Genomic DNA, 23,721 nt, shown 5'->3' with positions numbered 1-23,721 from the left:
CGAATAACAAGGTTGTAAGGTTGCAGAAATAAGGCCCATCGCATCAACCGCTGACTTGGACTCTGTAAGGAGTGCAAAAAGGTCAAAGGGTTATGATCTGAATACACCACAACAGGAAATGCACCCCCACCCACATACACATCAAAGTGCTGCAGTGCCCAAATAAGGGCCAAGGCCTCTTTCTCAATGGTTGAATAATTAAATTGATGTTGATTGAACTTCTTAGAAAAGAAACAGACTGGATGGTCAATGCCTTCCTCATCAGTCTGCAACAAAATCGCTCCAGCACCCACTTGACTTGCGTCAACCTGTACTTGGAATGGCCGATCTAATCTTGGCGTAGACAAGACAGGTGCAGTACTTAAGAGGATCTTAATGTTTTCAAAAGCTTTCTGACAGGCTGAGGACCACCTGAACTGGACTTTAGCTTTTAATAGGTCAGTTAATGGAGCAACTACAGTAGAAAAATTCTTACAGAAGTTTCTATAGTAACCCACCATACCCAAAAACCTCATTAGTTCCTTCTTTGAGGTAGGAGGAGGGAAGCTATCAATGGCTTGGACTTTAGCTCTTACTGGTTTTACTTGTCCTTGCCCAACAACTTTTCCCAAATAAGTCACTGTAGCTCTCGCAAACTCACATTTTGCTAAGTTCACAGTTAAACGAGCATCCTGAAGACGCTGAAACAGTTTCTGGATGTGTTGTATGTGTTCAGCCCATGTGTCACTGAAGACCACTACGTCATCCAAGTAGACAGCACAACCTTTTAATCCAGCCACTACCCGATTCATCAACCGCTGGAATGTGGCCGGTGCATTCCTAAGACCAAAACTCATTACCGTGTAAGAGTATAATCCAGATGGTACAACAAAGGAAGACACCTCTTGGGCTCGAGCAGACAAGGGTACTTGATAGTAACCTTTGAGCAAATCAAATTTACTCACATACTTCGCTGTCCCAACACGATCAACACAATCCTCCATCCGAGGAAGTGGGTAGGAGTCAGGCTTTGTAACGCTGTTCAGTTTCCTGTAATCAGTACAGAATCTATAAGTGCCATCAGGTTTTTTAACCAACAAACAGGGTGAAGCCCAACTGGAATAAGATGGTTTAGCCAGGCCATTGTCCAGCAAGTACTGAATTTCAGACTCCAAAAGCTTACTTTTTTCTGGATGAACACGATAAAAATGCTGACGGATGGGCTGCGCACCTTCCACATCAATGTCATGCTCAATTAAGTTAGTACAGGTTGGAATGTCACTGAACAAAGCATGGAAATCCAAAATTGACTGCTTAAGCTGCTCACTCCTCTCTACAGACAAATGACTCAATAATGTTGGCAAATTAGACAACATTTCAGAGTTCTTAAGTCTTGGCTGAAACACAGCATCATCTGGAGTTTGCACATCCTCATCTAATCCTGCTGTGCCGCTCAAGTCCACTTTAACAGATGAAGCAACTGCCTTCACATCGTTTTCTTCCAGAGTCCGACCAAAATAAGGCTTTAGTAAGTTTATATGACAAAGCTGAGTTGGTCGCTTACGGTCTGGGGTAGAAACCATGTAGTCTTGTTCAGACACTTGTCTCAGCACAGAATATGGACCATAAAACTTTGCCTGAAATGGTGAACCCTGAATGGGAAGTAAGGCAAGCACCTTATCTCCTGGGTGAAACACTCTTCTTTCAGCCTTCTGGTCAAACCATTGTTTCATTTTTCTCTGAGCTTTTTTAAGATTCTCAGAAGCTAGTTTGCCAGCCAAGAAAAGTCTGCGACGAAAACCATTAATATAGTCAAACAGGTTTGATGGTGGATCGGAACTTTCCAAGTTTGTTTTTAGAATAGCAAGAGGACCACGCACACAATGTCCAAAGACAAGTTCATTTGGACTGAACCCTGTGCTTTCTTGCACAACTTCACGAGCTGCCAGAAGAAGCCAAGGCAGACCTTCTTCCCAGTCTCTACTCAACTCTGTGCAGTATGCTCGCAACAATGCTTTCAGGGTTTGGTGAAAACGCTCTAGCGCCCCCTGGCTTTGAGCATGATAAGCACTGCTTTGTTGATGGACTACACCAAGTTGTTTCAAAATCTCAGCAAACATGCGTGAAGTGAAATTGGTCCCTCTGTCTGTCTGAATGGTCTTTGGAATCCCAAACACTGAAATAAAATTAGACAAAGCTTTGACCACCGACTTTGTCGTAATTGTTTTCAGAGCATAGGCTGCAGGGTAACGAGTGCTTTTACACATAACTGTCAGTAAATACACAGATCCTGACTTTGAAGGAATCAGTGGGCCAACACAGTCTATGATCAAGTCTTCAAAAGGTTTACCAGCAACAGGTATGGGAAAAAGTGGAGCTGGTTTCAGGATCTGATTAGGTTTCCCAGTTAACTGGCAAGTGTGACAGGTTTTCACAAAGTAAGCAACATCTTTTTTCAGACGTGGCCAATAAAAATGTCGTAAAACTCGATTATAAGTTTTATTGACTCCTAAGTGTCCAGACAATTCTCCATGAGCAGATTTCAAAACCAGATTTCTGAACTTGACTGGGACAACGGCTTGATAAACTGGACCAACAATTTCCCGGTCACTGTAGGGCAACCATTTACGTATCAACAAATCGTCTTGTAGAAAATACCCACATGACACTTTTGTGTCCTGTTCAGCTGTCTGGACTTGATCAAACAGAGCAGCTAAGGTTTTGTCCTCCTGTTGGGCTGCAACAAACTCACTGAGTGACAAAGGAACAGGAAGAGTTGGCAAACAGGCAGTCTTCTCAAGAACAGAACCAGGCTTACTAGACTCAACCTCCATAACAGCCAAAGAACGAGTGATGGCACGAGTTACTGCACAAGCTGGAAAAACCTCAGGAAAGTCTTGAGCACATACGTCTGACACAGAAACGGATGGACAAGCTCGGACCACTGGAGGAGGAGTAACATCTCGCCACACACGTCCACCTGCCAGATTGTTTCCTAGAATGAGAGACACACCCTCCACAGGCAAAGAAGGACGAACAGCTATCGTCACTGCTCCTTGTACCAATTCTGACTGCAAGTAGATCTTATGAAGAGGCACAGAGAAAGTTTCCATCCCAATACCTCTAATTAAGACACTACAACCAGTGTCAGACAATGGAGAAAATGGCAAAACAGATTCCAATATGAAAGATTCTGATGCTCCGGTGTCACGCAGAATCTTCACAGCCACTTTATTTGAACTGCCACTCAAAGAAACAAACCCATGTGTGATGAAAGGAGCATAGTCTTGTCCGACATCCTTCTCACAAATCTGGAGATCACTATCAGTCATTTTTGAAAAAAACTTAGAGTCAACAGGTGCAGCTAAAACATTTGGTCTCACACTTTCAATTTTAGCTGGAAGTACAGACTCCACTGAAGGCAACTGTGAAACACTGGCTAAAGCAACAGGTTTACGATAATTCGGTTTACTCCTATCTGGTCTAGTTTTGACATTAAGAGGACACTCATTTTTCCAATGTCCCTTCTGGCGACAATAGTTACAGTTTGAGTCTGCTTTAGATTTTAGTGTAGGTTCCACTCTGGTCTTACCAGAGAACCACTCATGATGAGATTCTTTGAAGCTATGGCCATTCCAATTGTAATCCCTCACAGCTTTATGGGTCAGAACGTACTCATCTGCCAAGACAGCGGCTTTAGCAGCAGTTTTTACCTTTTGTTCATTAACATATGTGGCAACCCGGTCTGGTATAATGTTTTTGAACTGTTCCAACACCATTAAATCACAAAGGGATTCAAAATCATTCACACCTTCAGCTGATAACCACCGACAAAACTGGGTGTTTAGTTCTCTGACCAGATCTATGTTAGTCTGTTTTTCAGCCTTTCTGCAGTTCCTAAATTGTTGTATTGTTCAACATTGGACAACTTTTTTTTTTCCACAGGACTTACATGTTATCTTTAATGGCTGCTTACAAAAATAACGGGCAGAGTAGAGAAGATTCCATTTAAAAATGTCAAAAAGACACATTGCTTTTCCTGAAGAAATCAAGGATAGGTCTAAGTAATATTGACTTGGCTATAAATTCATTGTATTGAAAACCTCCATATAAAATATCGGTAGGAGCTGGATATTTGGCATGACCATGTTCGTCAAGTCACTCATTAAATGACCTCTCAAAAGAACCAATACCTAAAAACTTGCCCAAAATCTTCAAACATAACTCTAATTTATGCATAAAGGATAGTTAAGAAGCTTTGATAGCCAGACCAAATAGTTTGACAGCCATGGCTCAGAAAACTGGCCAAATTAAAAACACAACACAAATATTTGACCAGTATTACTGCAGCAGGAGATATTTTTTTCTGTCTCCTGGGTGAGGGGGGTATCACACAGAAAAGACACTAAGCAATCTGGATTATTAAAACTTTTTGGAGTGCAGGGATGAGGCATTAGCAAATAGGGGATTTCTAATCAGAGACGAGCTTGCAGCTCATGGTACCACTTTACATAACCCTCAGTTCACAAAGGGAAAGAAACAACTTTCTGCACATGATATAGATACACCTCAGCAGCTTTCTAAGGCTAGGACCCATGTTAAGTAAATCATTGGTTGGTAGAAGATGTTTAAGATATTACAAACTGCAATGTCACCCCCGCCTAAATTACATTAAGCTTGCCCACCACAAACTTCACAAGTTGTAGCAACTTCAGGACGAACAAGTTTACCAGTTTGTTTGTCTTCCGAGCGCCCAGGCTGGACTTGCACCAGGTTCTAATTATGGTTGAAATGTTACTGAGTAAGCAACAATTTTGAGCTCTTATATTTTTTTCAAACAGAAAAGTTGTATCAGGAGCCCCGACTTATTTCCTCCACTCACCAACACAGAAATACTTCACGTTTACGCCAGAATACATGCGCACTCCGGTTAGTTTACTATATTTTGAATAACTTGAGCCAGATAACCATTTATATGCACGTTGATTGGATTATCAATCGGCATAAATCACGCCTCTCATTCGGATTACAATTTAATTCCGACTGACTTTAATTTGATCATCGCATTCCGATTGATTTGTTTACATGTCACATTTTATTCAGATCGTCTGTTACTTTTGTCCATGTAAACGTAGCTATTGTGGACTTCCAACTTCAGAATCCGTTTTCACTTCCAACAGAAGATATAGAAAAAAGGAAAGGTTATGTTTAAAGATGGAGAATTTACATCTGATATGAAGTCTGACACACACATTAGTGCCATGTCAGCCACATGAAGTACGTTTAGGAGATGTTGACAGTATTGTCATGAAGTTTTCTTACATTTCTTAAAATGGTAATAATTTAAATGTATTTTTAATAACTTCTGGCTCTGACTGCTTACTAAGCATGACTGTGAACTATGTGACAGGAGCCTCAAGTTGTGCATCAGTCTTAAGGAGGCTATGAATTTAAGGGTATAACCAGTGTATTGCTCAATATTCCAATGTGATTTGTATGGTTATAAAATATTTGGAAAGTTTTATCTATGCATCACAACTAAATTGACTAATTTTCCCATAGTTACAATTCCTTTTTAGTTAGTTCATGAATCCATTAAGAAGTTTATTATGCAGATCCTCCTGATGTAATTGGCCATCACTACATCTGTAAATATTATGCAGTGTTTCTCACACATGAGACTTCCCGCCGACAATATAAAGGACAAAAGCACAAAACACTGCAAACATTGCCAAAACCTCTTATGCATAAAATGACACAGCCTCAGTATAATCAGCACCTGGATTCTGTGTGATATGTGTGCTAACCTTTAACCAATTCATTCTGTTGGCTTTTTAAACATTGATGTTTCCTACTGGCCCACTCAAATCCAACTAAGAAAAATCATAACACGGTGATGAATATAACTGAAACCACACATCTGAGAAAAATATATGCAAAACTGTCCAAAAGGACATAAACATAGCCTTACCTCCTCAGACGTCCTCCTCCTGTCAGGGAGCACTAGTGTGTTTGCATGACTTCCAGGTACTATAGTAGATCCTATGCTCATCCTGGGTCCAACCAACATGTACCGTTTGTCTCCAGATCTGTACTGGATGCTGTGACACAGGGTCCCATCATAATTAGTCTCTTGGAGATATTTAGAAGTATAGTCTGGGGATTTGGAGCACTGCATTGCTATCAGCACGATGATGCTGATGATGAACAGAACTGAAACTGAGCCCAGAGTGATCATCAGGTAAAAAGTCACATTATTATCCTCGTCATCCTTTGCTGCACTTTTAACATCAGAAGCTGCAAAAGCCTCTTTGGGCTCCACCAGCTTGACAATCACAGTAGCTGTTGCTGAGAGGGAAACGTTGCCGTTGTCTTTGACCAGGATGACCAGTTTATGCTCAGCCTCGTCTGTCTCTGTGAATGAGCGAAGGGTTCTGATCTGTCCTGTGTAGCGGTCCAAACCAAAGAGGCTGTGGTCAGTGACTTCCTGCAGGGAAAACAGCAACCAGCCGTTATATCCTATATCAGCGTCATAGGCTCTGACTTTGGTCACCAAGTGTCCTGCGTTCACATTGCGGGGAATCTCCTCCACACCTTCAGCAGAACCGTTGGAGCTGACTGGATACAGGATGACTGGAGCGTTGTCGTTCTGGTCCAGGATGAACACGTTCACTGTCACGTTGCTGCTCAGGGACGGAGTCCCAGAATCTGAGGCCACAACTTGGAACCGGAAAGTTTTCAGGGTTTCAAAGTCGAAACTTTTCAGCGCCACAATATCTCCGGTTTCTGAGTTAACATTTAGGAATGATGTCACAGTGGGTTCATAACCTGCATTTCTAAGAAGGCTATATCCAATTAGTGCATTCTCTCCTTCATCTCGGTCAGATGCTTGCACTGAAAACACAGAGGCTCCTGGTGGATTATTTTCTTGGATGTAAAACATATAAGGGCTCTGCAAAAACTGAGGACTGTTATCATTTGTATCTGATAAACGTAGGCTTATGGTCCTTTGTGACATTAATGCAGGTTCACCTGCATCCTTAGCTATTATTGTGAGATCATAAACAGATTTTTCTTCTCTGTCCAGCTGTGACTTGGTGACTACAGCGAACATGTTATCTTGAATTGACGGAGATAATTTGAATGGTGTGTCATCAGCAACATAGCTTATTATTTTTCCATTAATGCCAGAATCTAAATCTGTAATACTAATCAGTGCCACTGTTGTTCCTGGTCTGGAGTCCTCTGAAACTGCATTTGATAGAGAGGCAACTTCAATCTCAGGAGGATTGTCGTTAATGTCTCCAATTTTAATAATAACATTTTTATATGTTTTGAATGGAATACTTCCTTTATCAGAGGCCTGTATATCAATGTCATAGCTGTCTTTTTCTTCAAAGTCTACGTGCCCTTTAACAATGATCTGCCCTGTAGCAGAGTCGATGTTAAACAACTCTCTAATTTTATCCTTGACATCACTGCCAAATGAATAAATTACCTCTCCATTAGTTCCTGCATCCAAATCTGTTGCGTTAACTTGGATGACTGTTGTACCCAGTGGAGCGTTTTCTTGCAGCACTACTGAATATTTGTCATTAGTGAAAATTGGCATGTTGTCATTGACATCAATGACGTCAATGTATATTTCAACTGTTCCCGTCTTTGGAGGAGTCCCGCCATCTATAGCCTTCAGCACCAATTTGTGGCTATTTTTTGCTTCTCTGTCTAGCTGCCGCTGTAACTGCAAAATCGGTGTTTTGCCATCTCTACCACGATCTTTTATTTCGAGTTGAAAATGTTCATTCTGACTGATTGTGTACTGTTGGACGGAGTTTGCGCCACCGTCCGGATCATATGCCTTTTGTAGCTGATACTGCGCTCCGGGCAGCGCAGATTCGGAGATCTCCAGCCGCTTTATTTTCTCAGGAAATGTGGGGGAGTGGTCATTTAAATCAGTTATTTCCACTGTTACATAGTGGATTTCTAGCGGATTTTCCAGAACTGTCTTGAGATTGACCAAACATGCATTGTTATCTTTACATACTTCCTCTCGATCTATTCGCTGCTTAGAATACAGGGCACCGTCGTTCTCATTTACCTTAAAAAGAGCTTCAGTCATCCCAGACATTATACGGAATCCCCTCCTTCTCATCACAGTCACGTCTATTCCAAGATCCTTGGATAGGTTTCCCACAATACTTCCTTCTTTAAGCTCCTCGGATATGGTGTATCTCAGCTGCGCTGAGGTAGAAATTATGAGCGAAAACCTGACCCAAACTGCGAGCAGCGTCGAGCAGACTCGCCATGAATCCCGTCCTCTTTGTTTCATAGCGGGCGTTGTAAATAAAAATCCACATGCGCACATGATTCTCCACTTTCCTAGGGTGTTGTTTTCATCACCAGAGTAAATAATTTCGTTCCCGCTAGGCTATTATGTATCTCATAAAACAAAAAAACCGATCTCCATTCAGTTCGCCCGACAGAGCAAGCAAAATGTTGTCCGAATAAAGAGGTTGATTTCTGAACACACGGGGGTGGGGGTGGGCGGGCTGAGAATGTATAAGAAAATATACTGTTAAGATACCGCCACCTTGTGAAATACATATGAACACATCCGTGAATTTAAGGTGTGTGGATTAAAAAAAAGTTGGTTACAAAATCTATCCGACTTTTGCATTAAAAACAAGAAGCAGAAACGGGATGAGGAGCTTTTACAGCACTACAAAATTCACCCAAATAAAGTCATGAAGGTCCTCTATAACCAGATTTTCTTTTAAATAAATTTAAGAAAAGAAAGAGGAAATATTCTCAAATGAAAACACGTCAGAAACACCTTTTTTTGAAGGTCTAAAATAAAGAAGTATGCCTTACCTCCTCAGAAGTCCTCCTCCTGTCAGGGAGCACTAGTGTGTTTGCATGACTTCCAGGTACTATAGTAGATCCTATGCTCATCCTGGGTCCAACCAACATGTACCGTTTGTCTCCAGATCTGTATTGGATGCTGTGACACAGGGTCCCATCATAATTAGTCTCTTGGAGATATTTAGAAGTATAGTCTGGGGATTTGGAGCACTGCATTGCTATCAGCACGATGATGCTGATGATGAACAGAACTGAAACTGAGCCCAGAGTGATCATCAGGTAAAAAGTCACATTATTATCCTCATCATCCTTTGCTGCACTTTTAACATCAGAAGCTGCAAAAGCCTCTTTGGGCTCCACCAGCTTGACAATCACAGTAGCTGTTGCTGAGAGGGAAACGTTGCCGTTGTCTTTGACCAGGATGACCAGTTTATGCTCAGCCTCGTCTGTCTCTGTGAATGAGCGAAGGGTTCTGATCTGTCCTGTGTAGCGGTCCAAACCAAAGAGGCTGTGGTCAGTAACTTCCTGCAGGGAAAACAGCAACCAGCCGTTATATCCTATATCAGCGTCATAGGCTCTGACTTTGGTCACCAAGTGTCCTGCGTTCACATTGCGGGGAATCTCCTCCACACCTTCAGCAGAACCGTTGGAGCTGACTGGATACAGGATGACTGGAGCGTTGTCGTTCTGGTCCAGGATGAACACGTTCACTGTCACGTTGCTGCTCAGGGACGGAGTCCCAGAATCTGAGGCCAATACTTGGAACTGGAAAGTTTTTAGGGCTTCAAAGTCAAAACTTTTTAGGGCAGATATCTGTCCATTTTCTGAGTTTATGTTTAAGAATGCTGTTACATCATTTTTACTCCCTTCTCTCACAATATTATAAGAAATTGCTGCGTTGTCATTCATGTCAATATCTGTCGCAGTGACAGAAAATATTGATGTCCCAGCAGCATTATTTTCTGATAAATAAAACTGTAACTCACTTTTTTCAAAACGAGGACTGTTGTCATTCACATCAGAGATCTGAATACTGAGTGTTTTCACTGTAGATAAGGCTGGATCACCACAATCAGTGGCTTGTATTAATATTTCATAATGGGACACCTTCTCTCGATCCAAATTTTCTTTTGTAACAAGTGAATATATGTTTTCCTTATAGGATGGCTTTAATTCAAAAGGAGCATCATTTAATATGCGTGAAATAATCTTTCCGTTAACACCTGAGTCTTTATCTGTTACACTGATGAGAGAAATCACTGTTCCGGGTTTTGAATTTTCTGATATTGTATTTGACAAAGACGTGACATCTATCTTTGGTGAATTATCGTTTACATCTTTTATTTTTACAACCACTCTACATATTCCTGTTAAAGGAGGGGTTCCCTTGTCTGATGCTACTATATCAATTTTGTAGATTTCAGATTCCTCAAAATCCAGTGCTGCTTTTAATTTAATTTCACCCGTTAAGTGTTTTAATTCAAATAAATTGTAAATATTAGGTGCCAAAGTGTTGGCAATGCTGTACTCAATTTCTCCATTATTTCCTTCATCTGGGTCTCTTGCATTTACTTTTGTAACAATGGTTCCAAGCGGAGCATTTTCAAACATTTCTACCTGGTAAACCTCCTGGCTAAAGGACGGACGGTTGTCATTACTATCAAGAACAGTGACTGAAACATTAAGTGTCCCTGATCTCGGAGGTTTTCCTCCATCTACTGCTGTAACAATTAATAGAAGTTTATCGTTTTGCTCGCGGTCTAAAGGTTTCCTTAGCTCTAAAAATGGTATTTTTTCTTCATCGCTTTGACTTAGCTCTATATCAAAATAATCATTTGATGATAATTTGTAAGAGCGGATTGAATTCACTCCAGCATCAGGGTCACGGGCCGCTTGCAGCTGAAATCGTGTTCCTACAGACGTCTGTTCAGCTATTTGGAAATGTTGCTCTGTTTTTGTATAAATTGGGGAATGATCATTTACATCTGTAATTTCAACAACAACATGGTGCATTTCCAGCGGGTTCTCTACTATGATCTTTAGCTCCATTAAGCATGCGCCACCACCGTGACAAAGCTCCTCTCTGTCAATCTTTCTACGAACCTGTAAGGCCCCGTTATCCATGTTAACACTGAAAAAAGTATCCTCAGATCCCGAAGCAATACGCAGACGTCGATCAGTTAAATGCGCCTTTTCCAGACCAAGATCCTTGGCAATATTTCCAACGACGGTTCCCTCCTTCACCTCCTCCGGAACAGAGTATCTCAGATCAGCCGCAGCCTGCTTCGCTACGATCAGCAGAAGATGTAAAAGACAAACACGCCAACTGTAGTCACTCGATCTGCTCCGGATCGCCATGGTTTCTCAGTCCCATATATACTCCAGTTTATTTATTTTTGTTGCATCCAATAAATCTTCTAAATCAGACTGTGCTATGACTTCTACAATCTCCGTTCTTCCATCCGACGCACCCTCCGTTGTGCAGCAGCAAACAAAGGGTTGCTCAGAAGGGGGACGGCATAAGGCAAGAAGATTATATTGCAACGACCTCAAGTGGACAGTACATATTCTAGTTATTTTTCTCAATAATAAGCGTATAAACTATTTCTAAGTGATAGACAGAGACATTTTTAGTGTGTTGAATCATTGGGTGTTGAAGCCCAATCACCGCCTTTTTTATATTTCTCTCTTTCAATATTATCCTCGCCTTTACAATCTGTATTTATGCATTTTCCCCACATATGTTTATGCCTCGCGCTCAGCGCATCATGGAAAATAAAACGTCCACGCCCACCTGCTTAGACTCCGAGGTTATATTTCGTACAGGCTTCATCCGTTAAGGCCATCCCCAGTGGGTTAAAGATGAAGCAGAATGTTTCACTGGTTACGTCCGGACAACAAACAATAAGCGTCTGCTGCCCGAGAAATACTTCAAAATCTGTCTTCACCGTGCGTACTTACGCACTCAGATCCGACATGCGCAACTGAACAGCAGGGCGGATACGTTATTTCTCGTCATTGCGAACAATGACGAGTTATGAACTGTAACAGTGAAAGGATAAGTAGGGTAGGTCAGCATCTCCCCGGGAGGGGCATACAAAAAGAAACAAATCAGCAGCAGACTCATAATGACGCAGCGCATCAATACCTGCGCGCTTCAAGCACCTGCAGCAGAGCGGAGGTTCTCTAGAGGATCCATCCAGAGGAAACATACGGCTCACATAACCAGTGCGAGGGGATTGAGCTGTGAAGCCACTCACGACCCGAATGAGCATGTGTTTCTTTAATGTATAAAAGGAGGGTTTGGAGGTAGCAGAGCTGAGCTGGCCTCGCGCCGTATTCTGAGACAGAAGGGAGCAACAGATGCAGCAGATAATTCACCTAATATTTTTGCAAATGTCAGCGCTCGTAGCAGGGAAGTTTAAAAAAACAGAAATTAAAATGGAGCCTGATCTAATGGCTCAAAAGAAGCGTTAACAATTGCGCGCCAGGAACGTGCGCCAAATGCATGCACCTTGGAACAAGTGGGCGTGGCCCCGGTCTGCGTCTGAGTAGGTCTTTCAAAAACCGATCTCATCAGTGGGTGCTTAAAAACTGTTATTTCACCAAAACCCTCATTACAGGAGAAAACAGCCTTTTCCCATTGTGCTGAAAGCTAAATTTCTGTTCATCTACTGTTAGAGAATTTACTATATGTAACACGGGGAGATGGAGCCCGGACTGTGACAGAGAGGACGTGGCCCTAAAGCCAACTGGTAGACCTTAAATATCAAATGGCCTAGGGTCTCCCAATTAAAAGTACCCAGGTTGGTCTGGCTTAAGAATTATGAAACAGAAATAGTATACAAAATATATATTTTATTTATACAGTCTTTTACAATAATAAAAACAGACATTATTCCAATCTAAAACCCGATAAAGCACAGGAACACAGGACAATACTAGAAACAATCTGAGAATTAAACACAAACAACTGCAACCCAAATTAGTAGCAACCAAAGACAAAAAAATGTTAGATAACAAAAAAAACAAAAAAAACAAATCTCAAACTGCATCAAACCAGTCGTTTAAAGCTGTGCCCAATCAGCAAATTAATAAAAATTAAAAATAACCCCGCACTATTGTCTGGTTCAGTATTGGTGGTGCTACAACTCCAGCTCTAAACAGCAACCCCTTTTCTTAATCCAGAGCATAAACCATGCACCTGGGTGAGAGCATAATATGCAGAACCAGCAGCCTCCAGATGCTGCAGTGAGAAGTCATTGAAATGATCCCAGCAACACAAATTTCCACGATACCAATTCCTGGTACAGCAGACTAACAGCTCCAGTGGTCAGCCAAGTGAGATCCAAATCCACTCCTAGCTTGCCAGACACACCTGGTGCCTATATACATCTACTAATGAGCCCAAAAACGCTGCAAACCAGAGGAAGGTGAAGAAATAGGGCACAGATGCATTCAGGGACATAAAATGGTTAGGAACTTACAACTACTCCACTGTTCCCGACCAATAAACCACCCGGTTACATATAGACAGGCTAAAGAATATGCATCTGAGTTAATTTCCTTTAGCACACCAGCACTGAGAAGCTGACCACTTGGATGTGTATGAGAGTGTGGTAGAATCAGCCTGAGCCCTGCACTTGGTTTTGTTGTATTTTTATCCAAAATGCTTGGCAAAAACAAAAGTTTATATTTTTTTCAATCAAGTGAATTAATACAAAAGGTTTGAAACATTGCAGAATGAAAGTCAAATGAGAAACTATCAAAATAAAAGTATTTTGCAACTCTTTGTTTCAACATTGAACAACTGATTTTTTTTTTTCACAGGACTTACATCTGTTATCTTTAATGAATGCTTACAAAAAATAACGGCCAGAATAGAGAGGATTCTATTTTAAAAATGTCAAAACAACCACTTATTGCTTTTTCTGAAAAAATAAAGGGTTAGGCCTAAGCAATATTGAATTGGCTATAAATTCAATGTGTCCAAAACCTACCCACTGTGCACCCCATCATGAATCCGTTAAGAAGTTTGTTATGCAGATCCTCCTGATGTAATTGGCCATCACTGCCTCTATGAATATTGTCAAGTGTTTGTCACACATGATGACATGAGACTTCAAGTCCACAATAAAAATGACAAAAGCAAGAAAACACTGGTTATGAAAACTGTTCTTTGTATTTGGCATTAAATGTGTTAATATATTATCCATAAACTGACCATGAAAATACATTAATGTTTTACCCACATTGGTGATATACTAACATGAAAGATGACTAACACAAACTTCATGTGCTTTTAAACCCATCGATTAAGGGGAGAAGTCAAAGTTAGTCATGTGTCTCTGCAAGTCATCTCTGTGTTTTCTATGTAACAACACAGTGACAAAGAATCACAGCTCCATCCACAAAATCAAACAAAAGATATCAGTTATCATTCAGTCCTCAATGAGCCGGTCTCAGTCTGGAGTGGATATTTTGTGTCTTTACCACTTTATCAACCTGCATTCACTGCCTTAAAAAACTAAAATAAGGGCAGTAACACAAAACACTGCAAACATTGCAAAAACATTTAGACATAAAAAGGAACAGCCTCAGTATAATCAGTACCTGAGTTCTGTGTGATATGTGTGCTAACCTTTAACCAATGATTTATTCTGGCCTTTTAGACATTGATGTTTCCTAATGACCCACTCAAACCCAACTAAGAAAAATCATGATACAGCAATGATTATAACTGAAAGCACACATCCAAGAAAAATATAGGCAAAACTGTCCAAAAGGACATTAACATAGCCTTACCTCCTCAGACGTCCTCCTCCTGTCAGGGAGCACTAGTGTGTTTGCATGACTTCCAGGTACTATAGTAGATCCTATGCTCATCCTGGGTCCAACCAACATGTACCGTTTGTCTCCAGATCTGTACTGGATGCTGTGACACAGGGTCCCATCATAATTAGTCTCTTGGAGATATTTAGAAGTATAGTCTGGGGATTTGGAGCACTGCATTGCTATCAGCACGATGATGCTGATGATGAACAGAACTGAAACTGAGCCCAGAGTGATCATCAGGTAAAAAGTCACATTATTATCCTCATCATCCTTTGCTGCACTTTTAACATCAGAAGCTGCAAAAGCCTCTTTGGGCTCCACCAGCTTGACAATCACAGTAGCTGTTGCTGAGAGGGAAACGTTGCCGTTGTCTTTGACCAGGATGACCAGTTTATGCTCAGCCTCGTCTGTCTCTGTGAATGAGCGAAGGGTTCTGATCTGTCCTGTGTAGCGGTCCAAACCAAAGAGGCTGTGGTCAGTGACTTCCTGCAGGGAAAACAGCAACCAGCCGTTATATCCTATATCAGCGTCATAGGCTCTGACTTTGGTCACCAAGTGTCCTGCGTTCACATTGTGGGGAATCTCCTCCACACCTTCAGCAGAACCGTTGGAGCTGACTGGATACAGGATGACTGGAGCGTTGTCGTTCTGGTCCAGGATGAACACGTTCACTGTCACGTTGCTGCTCAGGGACGGAGTCCCAGAATCTGAGGCCACAACTTGGAACCGGAAAGTTTTCAGGGTTTCAAAGTCAAAACTTTTTAGGGCAGATATCTGTCCATTTTCTGAGTTTATATTTAAGAATGCTGTTACATCATTTTTACTTCCTTCTCTCACAATATTATAAGAAATTGCTGCGTTGTCATTCATGTCAATATCTGTCGCAGTGACAGAAAATATAGATGTACCAGCAGCATTATTTTCTGATAAATAAAACTGTAACTCACTTTTCTCAAAACGAGGACTGTTGTCATTCACATCAGAGATCTGAATACTGAGTGTTTTCACTGTAGATAAGGCTGGATCACCACAATCAGTGGCTTGTATTAATATTTCATAATGGGACACCTTCTCTCGATCCAAATGCTCTTTTGTAACAAGTGAATATATGTTTTCCTTATAGGATGGCTTTAATTCAAAAGGTGCATCATTTAGTATGCGTGAAATAATCTTTCCATTAACATCTGAGTCTTTATCTGTTACACTGATGAGAGAAATCACTGTTCCGGGTTTTGAATCTTCTGATATTGTATTTGACAAAGACGTGACATCTATCTTTGGTGAGTTATCGTTTACATCTTTTATTTTTACAACCACTCTACACCTTCCTCTTAAGGGAGGGATCCCCTTGTCTGATGCTACTATATCAATTCTGTAAATTTCTGATTCCTCAAAATCCAGAGCTGCTTTTAATTTAATTTCACCCGTTAAGCTTTCCAATTCAAATAAATTGTATATTTTAGGTGCCAAAGTGTTGGCAATGCTGTACTCAATTTCTCCATTATTTCCTTCATCTGGGTCTCTTGCATTTACTTTTGTAACAATGGTTCCAATTGGAGCGTTTTCAAACATTTCTACCTGGTAAACCTCCTGGCTAAAGGACGGACGGTTGTCGTTACTATCAAGAACAGTGACTGAAACATTAAGTGTCCCTGATCTCGGAGGTTTTCCTCCATCTACTGCTGTAACAATTAATAAAAGTTTATCATTTTGTTCACGGTCTAAAGGTTTCCTCAGCACTAAAAATGGTATTTTGTCTTCATCGCTTTGACTTAGATCTATATCAAAATAATCATTTGATGATAATTTGTATGAGCGGATTGAATTCACTCCAGCATCGGGGTCACGGGCCGCTTGCAGCTCAAATTGTGTTCCTACAGACGTATGTTCAGCTATTTCAAAATGTTGATTCGTTTTTGTAAAAAATGGGGAATGATCATTTACATCTGTAATTTCAACAACAACATGGTGCATTTCCAGCGGGTTTTCTACTATGATCTTTAGCTCCATTAAGCATGCGCCACCGCCGTGACAAAGCTCCTCTCTGTCAATCTTTCTACGAACCTGTAAGGCCCCGTTATCCATGTTAACACTGAAAAAAGTATCCTCTGATCCCGAAGCAATACGCAGACGTCGATCAGTTAAATGTGCCTTTTCCAGACCAAGATCCTTGGCAATATTTCCAACGACGGTTCCCTCCTTCACCTCCTCCGGAACAGAGTATCTCAGATCAGCCGCAGCCTGCTTCGCTACGATCAGCAGAAGATGTAAAAGACAAACACGCCAACTGTAGTCACTCGATCTGCTCCGGATCGCCATGGTTTCTCAGTCCCATATATAGTCCAGTTTATTTATTTTTGTTGCATCCAATAAATCTTCTAAATCAGACTGTGCTATGACTTCTACAATCTCCGTTCTTCCATCCGACGCACCCTCCGTTGTGCAGCAGCAAACAAAGGGTTGCTCAGAAGGGGGACGACATAAGGCAAGAAGATTATATTGCAACGACCTCAAGTGGACAATACATATTCTAGTTATTTTTCTCAATAATAATCGTATAAACTATTTCTAAGTGACAGACAGAGACATTTTTAGGTTGTTGAAACAATGGGTGTTTAAGTCCAGTCCCTGCCTTTTTTATATTCTCTCTTTTAATATTATCCTGACCTTTACAGCGCGTATTTATGCATTTTCCCCACATACGTTTATGCCTCGCGCTCAGCGCATCATGGAAAATAAAACGTCCACGCCCACCTTCTAAGAATCTGAGGTTATATTTCGTACAGGCTTCATCCGTTAAAGCTATCTCTAGTGGGTTAAAGATGAAGCAGAATGTTTCACTGGTTACGTCCGGACAACAAACCTAAAGCGTCTGCTGCCCGTAAAATACTTCAAAATTGGTCTTCGCCGTGCGTACTTACGCACTCAGATCCGCCACGCGAAACTGAACAACAGGGCGGAGAAATTATTTCTCTACATGGCGAACACTGACGAGTTATGAACTCTAACAGTGAAAGGATAAGTAGGGTAGGTCAGCATCTCCCCGGGAGGGGCATAAAAAAAGAAACAAATCAGCAGCAGACTCATAATGACGCAGCGTATCAACACCTGCGCGCTTCAAGCACCTGCAGCAGAGCGGAGGTTCTCTGGAGGATCCATCCAGAGGAAACATACGGCTCACATAACCAGTGCGAGGGGAAGGAGCTGTGAAACTACTCACGACCCGAATGCGCTTGTGTTTCTTTAACGTATAAAAGGAGGGTTTGGAGACAGCAGAGCTGAGCTGCTGTTGCCCCGTATTCTGAGACAGAAGGGAGCAACAGGTGCAACAGATAAATCACTTAATATCTTTGCAAATGTCAGAGCTCGTAGCAGGGTAGTTTCAAAAAATAGAAATTAAAATGGAGCCTAATGGCTCAAAACAAGCGTTAACAATTGCGCGCCGGCAACGTGCGCCAAATGCATGCGGCAAGGCACCAGTGGGCGTGGCCCCGGTCAGTGTCTGAGTATGTCTTTAAAAAACCGATCTCATCAGTTGGTGTTTAAAAACTGTTCTTTCACCAAAACCCCTTACAGGATGAAACAGCCTTTTTTAATTGTACTGAAAGCCTAATTTCCGTTAGATAAATTACTATAGGCAGGCTAAAGAATATGCATCTGAGTTAATAGCCTTTTCCACACCAGCACTGAGAAGCTGACCACTTGGATGTGTATGAGAGTGTGGTAGAAGCGGCCTAAGCCCTGCACTTGGTTTTGTTATATTTTTATCCAAAACGCATGGTAAACACAAAAGTTTAAACATTTCCGATCAAGTGAATTAATAAAAAATGTTTGAAACACTGCAGATTCAAAATCAAAAGAGAAACTGTAAATATATATATATATTTTAGCAAATCTTTGTTTCAACATTGAACAACTGATATTTTTCACAGGACTTACATATGTTATCTTTAATGGCTGCTTACAAAAATTACGGCCAGAGTAGAGAGAATTCGATTTTTTTTAAATTTCAAAACGACCACTTATTGCTTTTTTCTGAATAAATAAAGGGTTAGGCCTAAGTAATATTGAATTGGCTATATATCCAATGTATCCAAAATCTACCCACTGTGCAGCCCCTCATGAATCCATTGAGAAGGTTATTATGCAGATCCTCCTGGTGTAATTGGCCAGCACTGCCTCTATAAATAGTCTGCAGTGTTTGTCACACATGGTGACATGAGACTTTCAGCCCACAATATAAATGACAAAAGCATGACAAAGCTGGTTCTGAAAACTTTGTATTTGACATGGAATTTGTTAGTATATTATCCATAAACTGATCATGAAAATACATTGATGTTTAACCCACATTGGTGATATAATAACAAGAAGGATGACTAACACAAACTTCATGTGCTTTTCAACCCATCAATTATGGGGAGAAGTCAAAGTTAGTCATGTATCTCTGAAAGTCATCTTTATGTCTTCTATGTAACAAGACAGTGACAAAGAATTACAACTCCATCCAGAAAATCAAACAAAAGATATCAGTTATCGTTTAGCCCTCAATGAGCTGTGGTCTCAGTCTGGAGCCCCATATGGATATGTTGTGGCTTTACCACCTTATCACCTTGCAGTCACTGCCTAACAAACTAAAATAAGGGCAATAACACAAAACACTGCAAACATTGCCAAAACCTATTATACATAAAATGACAGAGCCTCAGTATAATCATAACCTGCCGTCTGTGTGATATGTGTGGTAACCTTTAACCAATAAATTCTTCTGGCCTTTTAAACATGGACATTTCCTACTGACCCACTCAAACTCAACTGAAAAAAATCATAACATGCTGATGAATATAAGTGAAACCACACATCCAAGAAAAATATACGCAAAACTGTCCAAAAGGACATAAACATAGCCTTACCTCCTCAGACGTTCTCCTCCTGTCAGGGAGCACTAGTGTGTTTGCATGACTTCCAGGTACTATAGTAGATCCTATGCTCATCCTGGGTCCAACCAACATGTACCGTTTGTCTCCAGATCTGTACTGGATGCTGTGACACAGGGTCCCATCATAATTAGTCTCTTGGAGATATTTAGAAGTATAGTCTGGGGATTTGGAGCACTGCATTACTATCAGCACGATGATGCTGATGATGAACAGAACTGAAACTGAGCCCAGAGTGATCATCAGGTAAAAAGTCACATTAGTATCCTCATCATCCTTTGCTGCACTTTTAACATCAGAAGCTGCAAAAGCCTCTTTGGGCTCCACCAGCTTGACAATCACAGTAGCTGTTGCTGAGAGGGAAACGTTGCCGTTGTCTTTGACCAGGATGACCAGTTTATGCTCAGCCTCGTCTGTCTCTGTGAATGAGCGAAGGGTTCTGATCTGTCCTGTGTAGCGGTCCATACCAAAGAGGCTGTGGTCAGTAACTTCCTGCAGGGAAAACAGCAACCAGCCGTTATATCCTATATCAGCGTCATAGGCTCTGACTTTGGTCACCAAGTGTCCTGCGTTCACATTGCGGGGAATCTCCTCCACACCTTCAGCAGAACCGTTGGAGCTGACTGGATACAGGATGACTGGAGCGTTGTCGTTCTGGTCCAGGATGAACACGTTCACTGTCACGTTGCTGCTCAGGGACGGAGTCCCAGAATCTGAGGCCACAACTTGGAACCGGAACGTTTTCAGGGTTTCAAAGTCAAAACTTTTTAGGGCAGATATCTGTCCATTTTCTGAGTTTATATTTAAGAATGCTGTTACATCATTTTTACTCCCTTCTCTCGCAATATTATAAGAAATTGCTGCGTTGTCATTCATGTCAATATCTGTCGCAGTGACAGAAAATATTGATGTCCCAGCAGCATTATTTTCTGATAAATAAAACTGTAACTCGCTTTTCTCAAAACGAGGACTGTTGTCATTCACATCAGAGATCTGAATACTGAGTGTTTTCACTGTAGATAAGGCTGGATCACCACAATCAGTGGCTTGTATTAATATTTCATAATGGGACACCTTCTCTCGATCCAAATGCTCTTTTGTAACAAGAGAATATATATTTTCCTTATAGGATGGCTTTAATTCAAAAGGTGCATCATTTATTATGCGTGAAATAATCTTTCCATTAACACCTGAGTCTTTATCTGTTACACTGATGAGAGAAATCACTGTTCCGGGTTTTGAATCTTCTGATATTGTATTTGACAAAGACGTGACATCTATCTTTGGTGAGTTATCGTTTACATCTTTTATTTTTACAACCACTCTACATATTCCTGTTAAAGGTGGGATTCCTTTGTCTGATGCTACTATATCAATTTTGTAGATTTCTGATTCCTCAAAATCCAGTGCTGCTTTTAGTTTAATTTCACCTGTTAACAAGTTCAGTTGAAATATTTCATAGATTTTGGGTTGCAATGCCTTGGCAATGCTGTACTCAATTTCTCCGTTATTTCCTTCATCTGGGTCTCTTGCATTTACTTTTGTAACAATGGTTCCAATTGGAGCGTTTTCAAACATTTCTACCTGGTAAACCTCCTGGCTAAAGGACGGACGGTTGTCGTTACTATCAAGAACAGTGACTGAAACATTAAGTGTCCCTGATCTCGGAGGTTTTCCTCCATCTACTGCTGTAACAATTAATAAAAGTTTATCGTTTTGTTCCCGGTCTAAAGGTTTCCTTAGCAATAAAAATGGTATTTTGTCTTCATCACTTTGATTTAGATCTATATCAAAATAATCATTTGATGATAATTTGTATGAGCGGATAGAATTCACTCCAGCATCGGGGTCACGGGCCGCTTGCAGCTGAAATCGTGTTCCTACAGACGTATGTTCAGCTATTTGGAAATGTTGCTCTTTCTCTAGGAAGCTGGGGGAGTGATCGTTTACATCTGTAATTTCAACAACAACATGGTGCATTTCCAGCGGGTTTTCTACTATGATCTTTAGCTCCATTAAGCATGCGCCACCACCGTGACAAAGCTCCTCTCTGTCAATCTTTCTACGAACCTGTAAGGCCCCGTTATCCATGTTAACACTGAAAAAAGTATCCTCAGATCCTGAAGCAATACGCAGACGTCGATCAGTTAAATGTGCCTTTTCCAGACCAAGATCCTTGGCAATATTTCCAACGACGGTTCCCTCCTTCACCTCCTCCGGAACAGAGTATCTCAGATCAGCCGCAGCCTGCTTCGCTACGATCAGCAGAAGATGTAAAAGACAAACACGCCAACTGTAGTCACTCGATCTGCTCCGGATCGCCATGGTTTCTCAGTCCCATATATATTCCAGTTTATTTATTTTTGTTGCATCCAATTTATCTTCCAAATCAGATGGTTAAATGACTTCTACAATCTCCGTTCTTCCATCCGACGCACCCTCTGTTGTGCAGCAGCAAACAAAGGGTTGCTCAGAAGGGGGACGACATAAGGCTAGATTATATTGCAACGACCTCAAGTATTATATTGGAACGACACCAAGTGGACAATACATATTCTATTTTTATTTTTTATTTTTTAAATAATCGTATAAACTATTTCTAAGTGACAGACAGAGATATTTTTAGGGTGTTGAAACAATGGGTGTTTAAGTCCAGTCCCCGCCTTTTTTATATTCTCTCTTTTAATATTATCCTGACCTTTACAGCCCGTATTTATGCATTTTCCCCACATATGTTTATGCCTCGCGCTCAGCGCAGCATGGAAAATAAAACGTCCACGCCCACCTGCTAAGTGTGAGCCACCCTGTGTCGGAGCTCCGCCCGCGTGCACCGCAGGTAGGGCACCCAGTTCTAAGGAGGCACTAAATAAAGTCATGAGGTGATGAATTAAAAACGCCGTTAATCTCCTCCGTGATTAACACACATCCATCATTTTTAGATATTCCCTGCGCCGTCGTTTGAAACGGACCGGTTCTATGCTGGGGCGAGGTCCTTGCCCTTTCAAAGAAAAAAACCTGCCGGAAACGCTGTGGATCACAGACAGGTGCTCCTGAGCAGTCCATCAAAGTGAGCGTGCGTGTCAGGATATTCATTAAACCAGCCAGAACCATAAAAGGCGGAGGACTTTTGACAGTTCTTTTCCCAAATAAACCATGCAAAATGAGTAATGGTTTTACGTGAATGGTGTAGATGTCAGCTAAACGACGACTCGCCAGTATATGCCAGTATATCATGTTAAACTAGTTAACAAGAATACTATTACCTCTGTGTTGCATCCCTTGCTAGGTAGTTCATGGCAAGAAATATACACAATATACACAAACATCTGTCATTTCTGTGTGGAATTTGCGCTCATATGGCTTTCTGTGTATTTAACAGAAATCTTTATTGCCACAATAGGACAAGCCGAAGCAGGGAGAGCAGAAATCACACGCAGTGGACAATGATGCTGGGTCTTCACGGGTAAGGAGAGGTTCTAACTTGCTGAGTAAAATATTGAAATAATATATCCAGATATATAAATATATCTGGAAGGAGAAACAAAGCAGTTATCAGGAGAGGGTGTTTCAGAGTAACTCTCATTCACACTCTAAAATAGGCTACTTTTAATCTGTATTGTCGTTGTTCAGGGTGAAGGCCACGAGTCTGGGCAGAGATGTTACTCAAGTAAATGTAACAATGTTACAATTTCTTTTTTTTTTTTTTCTTTTTTTTTTTTGCAATCCCATCTGTTTTCTGTTATCACATGCTTGCCTTCTACGCATTCAGTGAGTTTTGGTTGAGAAACTGACGCTGCTCCCCCAGGCAGCCCGCCTGGGGGACAGCCCGCTGTTTAGCTGACATCTCAAGGAAATTGTTGAGTGCTTATATTTAAAAACAGAACTGCATAAAGATAATTTTCTATCCTCATTAAACAGTGCAAAAGTAACCCCACACCGGATTGCCTTTGAACCGCTTCATGTTGCAACCGCCATTACTTTTGTCTCTTACTACCATGGTGTGGTTCCACTTTAGACTGACCGGAAGTGCTCTCTTTTGGATGGCAGCAATACTACAACACTAAAAGAAGGTCTAAGCGGATGTTATCAATCAATCGGATGGAACATG

At 41.1% G+C, this 23,721-nt stretch overlaps 4 protein-coding genes across 4 annotated transcripts; all 4 read right to left on the bottom strand.

Moving 5' to 3' along the window:
- Positions 1–5,354: 5,354 nt before the first annotated feature.
- Positions 5,355–8,577, bottom strand: LOC105924478 (protocadherin beta-15). Its single transcript, XM_012860305.3, has one exon. The coding sequence runs from the start codon at positions 8,342–8,344 to the stop codon at positions 5,843–5,845; it is 2,502 nt and encodes an 833-aa protein (XP_012715759.3). The 5' UTR covers positions 8,345–8,577; the 3' UTR covers positions 5,355–5,842.
- Positions 8,578–8,819: 242 nt separating this feature from the next.
- On the bottom strand, positions 8,820–11,382 carry LOC118557358 (protocadherin alpha-8-like). The gene has a single exon (XM_036127255.1). It carries the CDS (start codon positions 11,197–11,199, stop codon positions 8,827–8,829), a length of 2,373 nt encoding a protein of 790 aa, XP_035983148.1. The 5' UTR covers positions 11,200–11,382; the 3' UTR covers positions 8,820–8,826.
- Positions 11,383–14,538: 3,156 nt separating this feature from the next.
- Positions 14,539–17,311, bottom strand: LOC118557356 (protocadherin alpha-8-like). Its single transcript, XM_036127254.1, has one exon. It carries the CDS (start codon positions 16,993–16,995, stop codon positions 14,632–14,634), a length of 2,364 nt encoding a protein of 787 aa, XP_035983147.1. The 5' UTR covers positions 16,996–17,311; the 3' UTR covers positions 14,539–14,631.
- A 608-nt stretch (positions 17,312–17,919) lies between these two features.
- Positions 17,920–22,084, bottom strand: LOC118557537 (protocadherin alpha-8-like). Its single transcript, XM_036127689.1, has 2 exons — positions 19,585–22,084; positions 17,920–17,977 (listed from the first exon to the last, which is right to left on the bottom strand). Exons 1-2 carry the CDS (start codon positions 21,936–21,938, stop codon positions 17,920–17,922), a joined length of 2,412 nt encoding a protein of 803 aa, XP_035983582.1. The 5' UTR covers positions 21,939–22,084.
- Between the last annotated feature and the right edge of the window lie 1,637 nt (positions 22,085–23,721).

Source organism: Fundulus heteroclitus, chromosome 23 (genome assembly GCF_011125445.2).
Source record: "Fundulus heteroclitus isolate FHET01 chromosome 23, MU-UCD_Fhet_4.1, whole genome shotgun sequence".
NCBI lineage: Eukaryota > Metazoa > Chordata > Actinopteri > Cyprinodontiformes > Fundulidae > Fundulus > Fundulus heteroclitus.
Note: the sequence above shows the minus strand (reverse complement) of the source record. Positions and strands in the feature narration are given on the sequence as shown.